This window comes from Entelurus aequoreus, linkage group LG07 (assembly GCF_033978785.1).
Source record: "Entelurus aequoreus isolate RoL-2023_Sb linkage group LG07, RoL_Eaeq_v1.1, whole genome shotgun sequence".
NCBI lineage: Eukaryota > Metazoa > Chordata > Actinopteri > Syngnathiformes > Syngnathidae > Entelurus > Entelurus aequoreus.
The window spans coordinates 54,574,129-54,588,773 of NC_084737.1; the positions used below are offsets into that span (position 1 = coordinate 54,574,129).

The following is a 14,645-nucleotide window of genomic DNA, read 5'->3' on the forward strand; positions in this document are numbered from 1 at the left end:
TGTTCCATTTTCCCGCACAGAACTGGGGAAAAAAGGCTTTTGTTTACTCTGCTCCTTTCACATGGAACACGTTGCAAAAGGACTGGAAAATAACTGAGTTTATTTCAGTGAACGCTTTTAAGTCCAGATTGAGAGCACTTGGGATGACGTTTTTAAATTGTAACTGTTTTTCTTAATGTGTATGACATGTATTTTTATGCAACTGTATATTTTGCTGCCTCTTGGCCTGGACTCCTTTGAAAACATTTTTTTTAATGTCAGTGGGACTTTACTGGTTAAATAAAAGTTAAATTAAAAAAATATATGTATATATACACAGTACTTACAATAGCAATAATGCTAATAAGAAGGGGTGCATGACAAATAGCAAACTGATATATGAAATTATGAAGCCACACCAATAAACCCGCTAAAATTAAAAATATCTCAGATAACCGAAAAAAACAATACACTCCAATTAAGCGAGATTAGTTGTACTGTGCCGTAGGTGGTTAGGGTGAGAAAATCAAACGCTCATTTTCTCCAACGTGCCATTTACTTCTGTTTCAGAGGAAGACTTTAACTTGCTATTTTCACTAAATGTTCTGCAAACATTGACCAAGGAGGGGAAAAACAAGCTTCAACACATCAAACCTTAGCAGCCACCAGAAACTAAAGACAACTGCTTTTAAAAAGCCTATTAATAGACCTGCAAACATAATTTGTATGTGATTATATTAGTTGGTTACAAACATGCATTGAAAACATGCAAAAGCCTGAAAATACAAATAAGATGAAGATAGAGAGATTTGGACCTTGTCAGACTTCCAGGCCTGGTTCTTGGTATATTCTGCATCAACCAGCTGTGGCATTGCTCTAGAAAGGAGGACCAGAGGGTCACGCTCTGAACTGGTTCTAAAAGGGAAATTAGCAGAAAAGGAGCTCACCACACTGGTAAATATTCAATCAATACAGTAAAAATGCGACCCAACTATGCAACATGACCAATTTGTATTTAACTGAAGTTGTGACTAATATAGGACTTTCTAATACACATATATATATACATACATGTACATGTGTATATATATATACACATATATATACATGTACATACATATACACGCGTGCACACTTATTTTGGGGGCTCTGGGAATCACTATTAAGCCAGAGTTCTTAGAACGCAGATTTCTGGCCGGGACATATGGTACAATACAATCAGCAAGATAGGATGGAGCTAAACCATTTAGTATTTATACATAAGTAGTAAAACCTTAAAGTCACATCTTAAGTGCACAGGAAGTCAGTGCAGGTGAGCCAGTGTAGGCCTTAAACGAGCAAACTTTCTTGTTCTTGTCAAAAGTCTAGCATCCAAATGTTGTACAAACTGTAATCTTTTAATGCTAGACAAAGGGAGACCCGAAAGTAATACGTTACAGTAATCGAGACAAGACGTAACGAACGCATGAAAAAGGATCTCAGCGTCGGTGGACGACGAAATGGGACAAATTTTAGCAATATAACGAAGATGAAAGAAGGCTGTTTTAGTAACACTCTTAATGTGTGACTCAAATGAGAGTTGTGTCGAAGAGAATACCGAGATTCTTTACCGAGTCGCTTTGTATAATTGTTTGGTTGTCAAATGTTAAGGTGGTTTTATTAAATAAGTGCCGGTGTCTAGCAAGATCGATAATCAACATTTCTGTTTTCTTAGCGTTAAGATGCAAAAAGTTGCTGGATATCCATTGGTTGATTTCATCATTAATACTTGGTTAATATTCAGGTCACGAAATGTAAATACAGTATTATTGTTGGCGCTTTTGGAGGTTTTTTAGAGGGATTTATGCACGCACTAGAGGACCTCCCATTGACTCCATCATAAGCAGACTTTTATTTACGTTTATTTAAGAGTAATGGAATGTATTAAAAAAAATATATTTTGTCATGTCTCTCATAATGATTGGGAACGATAGGCAAAATTCCAAAAAAGTGCAGTTCCCCTTTATATGATTTGTGTGTGTAGCGTGTGGACGTTGCCTCGTGGTTGTACCGGTCATCCACCGTAGATGTCACATGTGAAAATGAAAAGATCATAGAGAAGAGTGGACTTTTGCTATGGACTTGGGATAGGCTAACACCCCTCGCAATCCTGAGGGGAAAATAAATGGATGCATGGATGGATGAGAAGAAACCAACCTGGAACCTCTGAAGAATCCTTTGGACTCTTTGTAGTGCCATGGCCACTGAGCAGCAGATCTGAAACATCAATATATTGATTATGACATCACCATGTTATCGTTAAACATTATATCAACGACCTTCTAAGCCTTACTTTTTAAGATGGTCCCTCATTAGATCCCACCTTCCTAGTCCAGTGGGGTATATAGGCCACACAGCAGGGCCACCCTCCCAGAACGTCCATGCTGGGTACATGATGTCGTGGTAGTCTGAGGTCTAGTCACGTCACACCCACATACATAACCAGTTACTGTAAAATGGAGCGTGTTTTTGCACATACTAACCTTGCTGAAGGAGAAAACTGGGAAGATGGCCTGCACCCAGTTTGGAACTTGAGGATAATCCCTGACATTTACCACCATCTCTACATCAGGTAACCTGTCAATCAGCTCTAATAGGAAATGCTCCACCCCACTACACCTGGACACACCAAACAATAATAATCAATCCGTCTGCTGAATTCAATAAAATGCCTGTTGCTAGGCAGAACAGACCTGGCTGGGAACATGCAGTTGTGTTCCCTGTACAATTTATGATCTATGATCTGGTAGTGGGTGCCCACTCCTCTTTCAACTGTCCGAGCCATGAGATCTTTAGAAATTCCTCCTTGAAAGGGACCCAGGTCTTGCTCAAGGACCCTAAGGCAGAAAGTTGTACACAAATTATACATACGAATATATATCCATCCATCCATATTTCAGTTCAGTTCAGTTTCAGTTTATTTTCGAACATGCATACGATACAATGTAATGCATCACACAATTCCGGTTGTTTCATTACAGCACGTCCGAAAAGGAGTAGGAAGAAACAGAGCTTATTTAATCCCTTTTCATACCATAGCAATTGTATCCAATTTCCTTGTTCTCTGTAACAGAACAGTGACCAAATTAATAATAAATAAATAACATACCATAGTAAGGAAACAAATATTAAATACATAAATATTCTTTGTCTCAATAAAAAAAGGGGAAAAAAAGGATTCAAGATGTTCATCATATTTTTTGTTCTGTGTGCTTTGTGAACACTTGTAGTTTGAACAGTCTCTTAAACTGAATCATATTGGTGCTTTGTTTGATTTATTTGGTTAATCCATTCCATAGTTTAACTCCACACACAGATACGCTAAAGGTTTTAAGTGTTGTACGAGCATAGAAATGTTTTACATTAGATTTTCCTCTAAAGTTATATTTCTCCTATTTTGTTGAGAAGAATTGTTGTACATTCTTGGGTAGCAGGTTATCGTTTGCTTTATACATAATTTTAGCTGTTTGCAAATGCACCAAATCGTTGAATTTCAATAATTGTGATTCAATAAATAAAGGGTTTGTATGTGCTTTATATCCAACATTATGTATTATTCTAATTGATCTTTTTTGGTGAATGAAGCGCACATTTGTAGTTGTTTCCCCATGTTTATACACATTTTCTACCGCTTGTCCCTTCTGGGGTTGCGGGGATGCTAGAGCCTATCCCAGCTGCACATGGGCGTAAGGCGGGGTAAACACTAGACAAGTCGCCACCTCATCGCAGGGCCAACACAGATATATATTGTGGGGAAATATGTATTTGGTCGCCTTCTGATTAAGTATGTTTACCCTTATAAAAGACATTAAAAGCACAACATTACTATATTAACTTTTACTTGTGGAATATTCCACATTTTTAGAGGAGCCAATGAATTAGGTTAGGGTAACAGGATTGAATGAAAAGCCAGGAGCAGCGCTACTGTGAAGTGTGAACCTCTTTTTAAAAACAAAACAAAAATAAAATAACATATAGTTTGCATGAGAATTAACATAAATATGCAACAAATATAACATTTCAGAAGGATTTGAATTATTATATTTTATGGTAAAGTCTGATTTTAGGAAGTGGGACAAGCCACAAATTCCATCCATCCATCCATTTCTTACCGCTTGTCCCTTTTGGGGTCGCTGGAGCCTATCCCAGCTGCACATGGGCGGAAGGCGGGGTACACCCTGGACAAGTCGCCACCTCATCACAGGGCCAACACAGATAGACAGACAACATTCACACTCACATTCACACACTAGGGCCAATTTAGTGTTGCCAATCAACCTATCTCCAGGTGCATGTCCATATCTTTCAAATTGTATTAATTAAATTTACAATCAGATCAATGAAAAAATTTATTTACAGTTCATTTTAGCAATAATTCATACATTGTATTTCCTTAGAAATGCAATTTATGTAATAACTTCAACATTTTTTAATGTTACTGCGTTAAAAAAAAGCTACCATAAAGATGATGGACTGTTCATCATTTGCAGCAGCAGATGATTATATATCCCTTCTTTACCCTTCGTATCAAAGTTAATAATGATTAATATTTAAAGATCACAATAACCTTAGATGGCAGCTACAGTTGGCAGAGCTGCATTGAGTGTACACTGCAACCGCCTCAGAGGTTTTGTCCATGATTTCCTGTTGTCCTGTTAATAGAAACAGAGAATGTTTTTATGTTATTATATGGGGAAGTAAAGCAAACATAGTACATACAGACAGTCGTGTAGTTAGTATATGGGGAAGTAAAGCAAACATAGTACATACAGACAGTCACTCATCAATAATCAATGGTTCGTGACACTTCAAAACAGGTTAGCTCGGAGCTAGCATGCTAACTGGTGAAACTTATCGAAGAAAACAAGTATAATTCAACTTTAAATGAACAGTTGGTGTTAACTTATGATGGAGAGGAAACGCACACGTGTGCAGAAATATGACAGTTAATGAGTGGTTGGTGCTTTTTAGATAGTTTAGCTCGGCGCTAGTAATGCTAGACTGGCATGCTAGATGTTGAATTAAAAAGAGCACTAAGAGCGTGAGCAACGTAGCCAAGGTTTGGCATTTTTTTGAGGAGAACATTTTCAATCAAATACCTGCTTCGCATGGCGAATATACAAAACACACTTGCAACAAAAGGAGAAAGACCCACACACAGTCACGCTCCATTTTTCCGCAATCGACAAGCTTTGTCTGCCGCGCACAAAGAAGGCACTTGTTGCTCCTCTTGGATCTACTACTTCTGTCTGAGCTTGGTCGTCACGGTAACCCTGCCCCTTCCCCCTGGGGGTGCTCGTGTGACCCCGTAAGTTAGGGAACCATGCGTTATCTCCGAAAGGGACAAGCGGTAGAAATTGATGGATGGAAGATTAAGTGTTTAATACAATGTGCTCCTGAGTTAATGTTACTGATCAATTTGAACTCATTATTATGTGTAGTGTTTATTTTATTTAATTTAATTTTCAATATTAAATGGGTTAAGTCGGTCAAAAAATGTTTATAGTTTAAATAAGGATTAATTATAATTGTTTTTATTTCAGGCATATTGATGCACTTTAAATCTTCTCAGATACAGACTAGAAAAATATGTTATCCATGCATCCATTTTCTACTGCTTGTCCCTTTCGGGGTCACGGGGGGTGCTGAAGCTTATCCCAGCTGCATTCGGGCGGAAGGCAGGGTACACCCTGGACAAGTCGCCACCTCATCACAGGGCCAACACAGATAGACAGACAACATTCACACTCACATTCACACACTAGGGCCTATTTAGTGTTGCCAATCAATATCCCCAGGTGCGAGGTGGGAGGAAGCCGGAGTACACGGAGGGAACCCACACAGTCACGGGGGGAACATGCAAACTCCACACAGAAAGACCCTGAGCCCGGGGATCAAACCCAGGACTCTCGTATTGTGAGGCACAAGCACTAACCCCTGGTAATAAGTTAAAGTTATTCTTTGTTGTGAATTGTTCTGCATTTCTTTCCTCTTTTTTTGTTTTCTTCAATGTTAATAAGGATACCATGTTATGCAGAAGTGTAATCATTTTATAGACGCGGTGGAGTGGGGGTGGCGAAATGTTTTTTTTTTCTCCTATAGGGGTGTAACAAAATAATTGAGAAGCACTGAGGTAAGGTAATATAGTATAGTAGAGTACAGTACTGTAAGGGGCTCAAAGTGCATAATATGAACTATAACATTACATTTTAAATTGTAGTGTTGTTCACACATATAATACACACACATGTACATACATACTTATATGTTGTTTACACATACAACATATACATTTTCACTCGAAGAGCATCGTTCTTACTTGATTGTAATGGCAATCTTCACCTTCAAATGTTCCAATTTATTGTCATTACTCAACAGGTTTGAGGGAGTGATCCTACGCAGTAGCAAACATTGTATATGAAGTGAGGTCCAGTCGGAAATCCAGTTTATGCATGTTTATTAACGAATTTGCAGGGTGAATGAAACATACCAGGGATTATTGCAGTGATATTGTGTTATATGTTCTCCTGCCTGTTGCTGTTGTCTGCTGTGGTTTGCTGCTGGTAAGAACGGGTTGTGCTCCCTCACCTGAGTCCTTCCTCGTTTGGCTCACCTGTGCTCCTACATATGCCTTCCCCCCTGCCCTGCTCAACCAAAATGCCCGCCACCTAGTGACAAAAGAAAGTAATGCCAACACAAAAATAAGGATGCCTTAAATGGCTCCTACACACCGGCCCCTAATTGTTTACATTGTAACAATTACTTGAAAGGGAGCCATTCAAATTCACTTTTACACGATTCTTCTTCTCCGTTTTTTTTTCTCCATAATTTCAAAATAAAAATATGTTGGCAGTTATAGTTCATTAATCTTGAATCTTCATTAATCTTCAATTTCAGTCTTTTGGAGGAGACATATCTTGGTTATTGGTCTTTCCAGTATGCTGTTTTTGTTCTTTTCCTTGTCTTTGCCTTTTCCTTCTTTGTCTTTTCCTTTGTCCACTTCATCCTCTTCTTCCACCACTTCTTCTTCTTCTTTAATTTGACAGGATCATTTTCAACACTACTCACAGCAGTTTGAACTTCTTTTCTTTTCCTAGTCAGTTGCAAGAGTGTGATCTTTACTTTTAAAAGCCAGGCTATTGCAATCTTCAGTCTCATCCAGGATGAGAAGTAGTGGATGAAATAGTTAGTTGGGTTCAACTGACTTTTGACAATGGCATTTACTGTGATGCCAGGTTTGATCTCTGGATCATCAACAGAGATTTTGGATTCAACTTGCAAGATTGGCCATTATTGGCTTGCTTTCCAGAGAAAATCTGGTCCTCTTATCCAATTTTTGTAGCCTAGGAAGCGATCTGCTGTAAGCCCTCTTGATGCTGCATCTGCAGGGTTTTCCTTTGTGCTCACGTATCTCCATTGTGATATGTCGGTAGCATCCCTTACAAAAGAGACTCTGTTTGCTACAAATGTTTTAAAGCGTTTGGTTTCGTTGCTTATGTATTTAAGCACGGTTGTGCTATCCGTCCAGAAAAATGATTTCTCCAGTTTTAACTGTAGATCCTTCCGCAGCATTGTGTCAACTTTAAACTCCTTCATTTTGCTGAGATCTGCTAGCCATCCTGTCCACTGTTGAGAGAAAACGTGTGGTATGGTTTCATCCCATTCAAGCTTTTCCTTGCAGAGCTCCTGCATAATCATTTTGGCTGGCAGAGTAAATGGTCCTAGAAATCCTAAAGGGTCGTATACAGAGCTGACCACAGACAAAATGCCACATCTAGTGTGTGGTCTCTCTGGTACAACAACTGTGAACTTGAACATATCAGTTTCCACACACCAGTGTAGTCCTAGGGCTCTTTCCATTGGTAGATTGTCCTTGTCCAAATCCAACTCCTTGATTTCTTTAGCCCTGTGCTCTTGTGGAATAGATGATAATACAGCATGGCTGTTGCTGATCCATTTGGACAGAGTAAACCCACCCATTTGGCAGAGAGCAGTCAGATCTTTTACTAATTGTACTGCTTCTTGTTCTGTTTGAATCGAACGTAAACAGTCATCTACATAAAAGTTATGGCGTACTGTGTCTGTCACCTCAGGTGGAAAATGAGCTTTGTTGTCTTTAGCAGTTTTCCTCAAAGCGAAATTTGCACAACTTGGTGATGACACAGCTCCAAATAGATGTACCTTCATCCTATATTCAGTCAGATCTTGCTGCATATCACCGTCAGGCCACCATAAGAATCTCAGGTAGTCGACATGCTTATCAGACACCTTAACCTGATGGAACATGGCTTTAATGTCTGCCATCAAGGCAACCGGTTCTTGTCTGAATCTAATGAGGACTCCGATAAGTGAGTTGGTAAGATCAGGACCCTGAAGTAGTTCACAGTTCAGTGATGTTCCTTTAAAGACTGCACCACAGTCAAAAACAACTCTTAATGTTCCTTTTTTTGAGTGGTGCACACCATGATGTGGAATATACCAGAGTCTTTCATCTTTTCTATTCAGCTGGTCTGCTGGTACCAATTCAGCATAGCCACTGTCAATCATATCTGTGAGGAAAGATGTATATTCTTTATGGAACTTTTCATTTTTGTTGAACTTGCGTTTCAGGCTCTGGATGCGTTGCTCTGCAATACAACGGTTGTTCGGCATGATGGGATCTTCTTCTTTAAAAGGTAAGTTTAAACAGTAATGTTCATCTTTAATCTTTGCAGAGTGACTCACAATATCAAGAAACTTTTCCTCTTCTCTTGACATTTCCTCTGTTTCCTTACGGGATCTTTCACTGAAATCTTGGTTGTACTGTTTGACTAATAACTCCTCCAGGTTTAGAATAGATATTCTATTGACATCAGCAACAGGGCAGCCATTATGCCTGCTGGTGTCATCTCCTTTTAAAGGACCATAAATGACCCATCCCATTAGGGTCCTCACTGCGTATGGCCCGTCCTCCTGGCTATTGACCACCTCCCAGGGTTCCAGTACCTTAGAGGCATTCGTGCCAACGAGGAGGTCGATGTCAGAGTCAATTTCAGGTAATGTGATATGATTTAGATATGGCCAGTGTTTCAAATCCTGCTGTTTTGGAATATTGTGTGGTGAAACTGGCATGGTTTTGTGTGCAAATACATCAGGCAATTGAATAAAGTCATTCGTATTTATCCCGGCTATTTCCAGTCCAGTGATGTGGTAGCTGGTTTCGGGTTTCACTTGATTCATGGTTTTGAGAAGGATGTTTGTTCTTTGTCCTGTAATGTTCAGTCTTTGCATAAGTTTTTCTGTGCAGAATGTGGAGGTGCTTCCATGATCCAAAAATGCATATGTTTGTAACGCTGTGTCTCCCTTGTTGCTTTTAACTTGTACAGGTACAATGGAGTAGATGGAGGGGTGGTTCCCGGCCCCAATATGACCACAAGTATGCTTGGGAGGTGGGACAACAGCATTGGTTCCAATTGATTTGGTTTGTGTTTGTTCTGTCTGTTCAATGTGGAGTATTTGTGGATGTTGTTGTTTACAGATTTCACATAATAGACGATTTCTGCAGTCTCGACTTAAATGTCCTATTTTCAGACAGCCAAAACAGACTCCTTTTTCCTTTAAGAAGTCTATTTTTTCTTTGTGCTTCTTCCTCTTGAATTGTGGACAGCACTCCAGTGTGTGACCACTCTTCTTACAGAACAGACAACTGTGAGATTTGACAATCACATTCCTTTTTCCTTCATTTGACTCCACAGTTTCTATGGGTATTAATGTTGTTGCAAAGTTGCTTCTTGGACTTGACTTTACTCTTGGCGTGTGGACGGATGAGGGTTTGACAGTTGATTGCTTATGGTCCTGAATGTTACCAAACAGTGGATCAGAGAGTATTTTGACTAGTTTTTCAATAAAGTTCACAAGGTCTGGGAAAATGGCACGATGGCCTTGCTTCTCCTGTAGGTCACAGGCCTTGTTCCTCCACTGCTCTCTGAGCTTGTATGGAAGCTTTAGGATGATGGTCCTCATATTAGAAACAACATTAATTTCTTCCATATAGGCCAGATTTTCCATTGCATTGGAACAACTTCTGAGGAATAGAGAGAATGCTCTCAATCCTTTTATATCCTCCAATTTAATTGTTCCCCAGGAAAAATCCTTTTCCATATATGCTGTTGCAATATGATATTCATTACCAAAATGTTCCTTGAGTAGCTGTCTTGCCTTCTGGTAGCCCTGGGACAGAGGCATATGTTGGCAACTTTGAACCAGCTCTTTTGGATGCCCTCTTGTATATTGTTCCAAATAATGCAAACAGTCATAGGTGTCACACTTTTTCTCCACTCCATATTCAAATGCCCTTATAAAAGGTTTCATACTGAAACGGATCTCCATCAAACACAGGTACGTCTCTTGATGGTAAAGAGGAATTGACATTCTGCTTAACCAATAAGGCCTTGAAATCATGTTGTGCTTTTAGTAAATCAAGAATGTGATCTTGTTTGATGGCATTTGTGACAGGGGATGTAGTGTGACCGGTATGACCTTTAACATCCTCTTTTTTCATTGGTACAGTTGATTTTGACAGATTGTCAGTTTGCATTAAAGAGTGAGCAGCCTGTCTTGGAGTCATGTAATGAGCTTCGGTATATTTTTCATATATGAATTGTTTTGGCTTCCCAACCTGTGTGTCAGAGAGGGGCATTGTTTTCTTTGGAGCAGCAGCTACCTTGTGTGATTCAGAGCTCATTCTTGACACTCTTGATCCTTCCCTAGATCTCATGGTTGCAAAAACTTGCTCCCTTGCATTTGCTGCTGCCAGCTTGGTTTCCATTTCCAACTTTTCCTTTTCCATTCTGAGTTGTTCCTGTTGTTTTGCGAATTGTTCCTGTTTTGCGAATTGTTCCTGTTGTTTTGCGAATTGTTCCTGTTGTTTTGCGAATTGTTCCTGTTGATTTCTTTGTTGTGATTCAATCTGATGTTTTTTCTCCAATGCAGCAGCTTCTGCCATTAGAGCAGCCTTTTCGGCCTGGGCTCGAATGCGAGCAGATGAGGTAGAAGAGGTTGTTGATATGGAACTGCGTGTCATTGAGACATTCGATGCACTGTCCTGGGGTCCAATATCGGAAAGTGTAACACATAAATGTTCATCATGGGCAAGTGGGACATGCATTTCATCTTGGACTTGCGTTTCAACCGAGCCATGTGTTTCAGAGACATGCAATTGTGACTCCTCTTCCACAGGGGCAGTGTCATGTGTGGTTAGCTTTTTCACTTCTGATAACCATTCATGCACAAGTTTTATGAAACCTTCTAGTATCTTAATCTTTTCTTGAAACCAGTCATTTTTTTCTATCAAGTTCCTCTTCAGGCAATGGTAAGGCAATCAATGAGGAATGATTTTCCCTTGCCTCTCCACACAAATGAATCAATTCCTCCAAGTGACCTCTTACAGCATTTGCATTTTCATCATTTTCATTTGAATGCATGAGTTGCTTCATTGTGTCCATTATTTTAGCAGCTTTTTTAACACATGCTCCCATTGCTTTATGATAATTGTCAACTTTCATTTCCAAGCCTTTGGCAGTATACTTTATGGCTCTTTTTCCCTTTCCAAAATATTGTACATTTTCCTTTTCAGGATCCACATTTTCGCCACCTTGTGGCTGTACATCATCTTTGCCACCAGACATAATTGGCCAAGTCCCTTGTGCTGCTTTCAGCTCCACACAACTCACCCTATAGAGCTGGCAGGTGTTTCCAATCACCCTGGCTGATGAGCAGCAGCGCGGCCGTGGCACAGTTTGTCCTCTTGCGGCTTTTTGATGTCCTTCTGTGTTCTTCTTGATGTCCTTTTCTCTCGAAGAGCATCGTTCTTACTTGATTGTAATGGCAATCTTCACCTTCAAATGTTCCAATTTATTGTCATTACTCAACAGGTTTGAGGGAGTGATCCTACGCAGTAGCAAACATTGTATATGAAGTGAGGTCCAGTCGGAAATCCAGTTTATGCATGTTTATTAACGAATTTGCAGGGTGAATGAAACATACCAGGGATTATTGCAGTGATATTGTGTTATATGTTCTCCTGCCTGTTGCTGTTGTCTGCTGTGGTTTGCTGTTGTCTGCTGCTGTCTGCTGCTGGTAAGAATGGTTTGTGCTCCCACACCTGAGTCCTTCCTCGTTTGGCTCACCTGTGCTCCTACATATGCCTTCCCCCCTGCCCTGCTCAACCAAAATGCCCGCCACCTAGTGACAAAAGAAAGTAATGCCAACACAAAAATAAGGATGCCTTAAATGGCTCCTACAATATCTATAAATATATATATGCATATATATACACATATACATGTGTATGTATATACTGTATGTATGCATATATACAGTATATGTATATATATATATATATATATATATATATATATATATATATATATATATATATATATATATATATATATATATATATATATATATGTATGTATGTATGTACTGGGCAGCACGGTGGAACAGGGGTTAGTGCATGTGCCTCACAATACGAAGGTCCTGAGTAGTCCTGAGTTCAATCCCGGGCTCGGGATCTTTCTGTGTGGAGTTTGCACGTTCTCCCTGTGACTGCGTGGGTTCCCTCCGGGTACTCCGGCTTCCTCCCACCGCCAAAAACATGCACCTGGGGATAGGTTGATTGGCAACACTAAAATGGCCCTAGTGTGTGAATGTGAGTGTGAATATTGTCTGTCTATCTGTGTTGGCCCTGTGATGAGGTGGCGACTTGTCCAGGGTGTACCCCGCCTTCCGCCCGAATGCAGCTGAGATAGACTCCAGCACCCCCCGCGACCCCAAAAGGGACAAGCGGTAGAAAATGGATGGATGGATGTACTGTATATATATATATACAACAATAAATACATAAATAAATATATACATACATATATACGTTTGTGTATATATATATATATATATATATATATATATATATATATATATATATATATATATATATATATATATATATATATATATATATATATACATGTATATATATATATATATGTATATGCATATGCATGTGTGTGTGTGTGTGTGTGTGTGTGTGTGTGTGTGTCTGTAGTAGACTGATTGTCTCATAGCCTACGATCTGTAATATCACAAAAGCTTTGTAGGTCATGTTATTTTTTTTCTTTGTGTGAAGAGGAGGAAAATGTCTCCTGAGAGACTTGACATGAAGTGATGGAGAAAGGAAGAAAGGGAAGGTAAAGCACTCTTGACTCAGTACGTGTGCGAGAGCAGCAGAAGGTAGAAGTGAAATTTGATTTTGTTCATGTTATCGTAACACTTTGCTGTGGTTTTCCTTGCAAGCGGACAACAATGGAGGGAATATGTTTATCTTTCCTTTGGACATTCTTCCTGCACCTCACTTGCTACTGTGCTGCAGAGGAAGGTCTGGAGTTTCCAAACTTTGACGGCAAGGACAGAGTGTTGGAAATGAACGAGCGCAGCTACAAGAAGGCTTTGAGGAGATTTGAACTTCTGTGTGTGTTCTACCATGAACCACTTCCTGCTAACAAGGGCCTGCAGAAGCAATTCCAGATGACCGAGCTGGTCCTGGAGGTGAGAAACGTCCATCCTTCTTCTCACAGTACATGTATCTTTATTTTTGACATACTTGCAAATAATTTACACACACACTGATCCATAAAGCAGATAAAAGAAGAATTCTGATTAGGAAACAACATAATGTTCCACATTTTGTATATTGTGTATAGTCGTATACTGAAATGGATTACATTACTTTTCCCCTGCAAAACTATACACGTTACCACATAATCACAACATTTTTTTTTCAAAATTTGTGCCAATTTGTTAATACTGAAAAAAAACACTCAAATTGTACTCTAATAGTTATACCCGGGTGCGGCCACCGCTGCTGCCCGCTGCTCCCCTCACCTTCCAGGGGGTGATCAAGGGTGATGGGTCAAATGCAGAGAATAATTTCACCACACCTAGTGTGTGTGTGTGATAATCATTGGTACTTTAACTTTAACTTTAACTTTAACTTTAAATACCAGATGTTGCTCAGAGTGTACAGTAATTATACAATTTTTCTATTTTCTGTTTTATGAAATAACTTCTTAAAGCACAGTTGTCCAAAGCGAGCCTGTAAGCCAACAGCTCGTTTTATTGTCCCCCAGGGGCTATTCTACACATGTATTATGAAGGAGGATTGAACGATATTTTCCTTACGATAATAATTATTGACATGTTTTTAACCTTTTTTTTTTTAACATATGTGACTTTCCTGCCTTGAAGACACAATAACGGAAAATTTAACAGTGTTATAATCGAGCATTATTGTGTAAACTCCACTCAGCTGACTGCTCAGGTCCTGGAGGACAAAGACATCGGTTTTGGAATGGTGGACTCGCAGAAGGATGCCAAAGTTGCCAAGAAGCTGGGTGAGATCCTTTTCAGAACTGGTCTGCTCGGAAGGTCCTCTTTTTTTAATCCTGTTTAAACATGATCAGGTTTGGAAGAGGTGGGCAGTCTGTACGTTTTTAAGGACGACCGAATCATCGAGTTTGACGGACAGCTCTCAGCAGACACTCTTGTAGAGTTTCTCTTGGATGTGAGTGAACCACAAACACAATTTTTTT

General features: G+C 39.5%; 2 protein-coding genes across 4 annotated transcripts in view; one reads left to right on the forward strand and one right to left on the reverse strand.

The window, feature by feature from the left end:
* The window catches only part of LOC133654040 (calsequestrin-2-like), a 37,179-nt gene that overhangs the window by 13,109 nt on the left and 9,425 nt on the right, over positions 1–14,645 (forward strand). The window contains exons 1-5 of one of the 3 annotated variants that reach the window (XM_062053990.1): positions 5,107–5,326; positions 8,629–8,693; positions 13,427–13,602; positions 14,363–14,447; positions 14,517–14,617. In XM_062053990.1, the coding sequence (XP_061909974.1) occupies positions 5,127–5,326; positions 8,629–8,693; positions 13,427–13,602; positions 14,363–14,447; positions 14,517–14,617 (627 nt within the window). In that variant the 5' untranslated portion in view covers positions 5,107–5,126. Of the gene's footprint in view, positions 1–5,106; positions 5,327–8,628; positions 8,694–13,183; positions 13,245–13,350; positions 13,603–14,362; positions 14,448–14,516; positions 14,618–14,645 lie in introns of those variants that run through there. The other 2 variants (XM_062053991.1, XM_062053992.1) reach the window with 2 other exon arrangements.
* poglut1 (protein O-glucosyltransferase 1) overlaps positions 1–14,645 on the reverse strand; it is a 33,230-nt gene that overhangs the window by 9,442 nt on the left and 9,143 nt on the right. The window contains exons 3-9 of the mRNA XM_062054707.1: positions 12,084–12,240; positions 4,586–4,670; positions 2,712–2,855; positions 2,502–2,637; positions 2,312–2,433; positions 2,176–2,235; positions 795–894 (exon numbers count right to left, since the gene is read on the reverse strand). Coding sequence (XP_061910691.1) covers positions 795–894; positions 2,176–2,235; positions 2,312–2,433; positions 2,502–2,637; positions 2,712–2,855; positions 4,586–4,670; positions 12,084–12,240 — 804 coding nt within the window. The remainder of the gene's footprint in view (positions 1–794; positions 895–2,175; positions 2,236–2,311; positions 2,434–2,501; positions 2,638–2,711; positions 2,856–4,585; positions 4,671–12,083; positions 12,241–14,645) is intronic.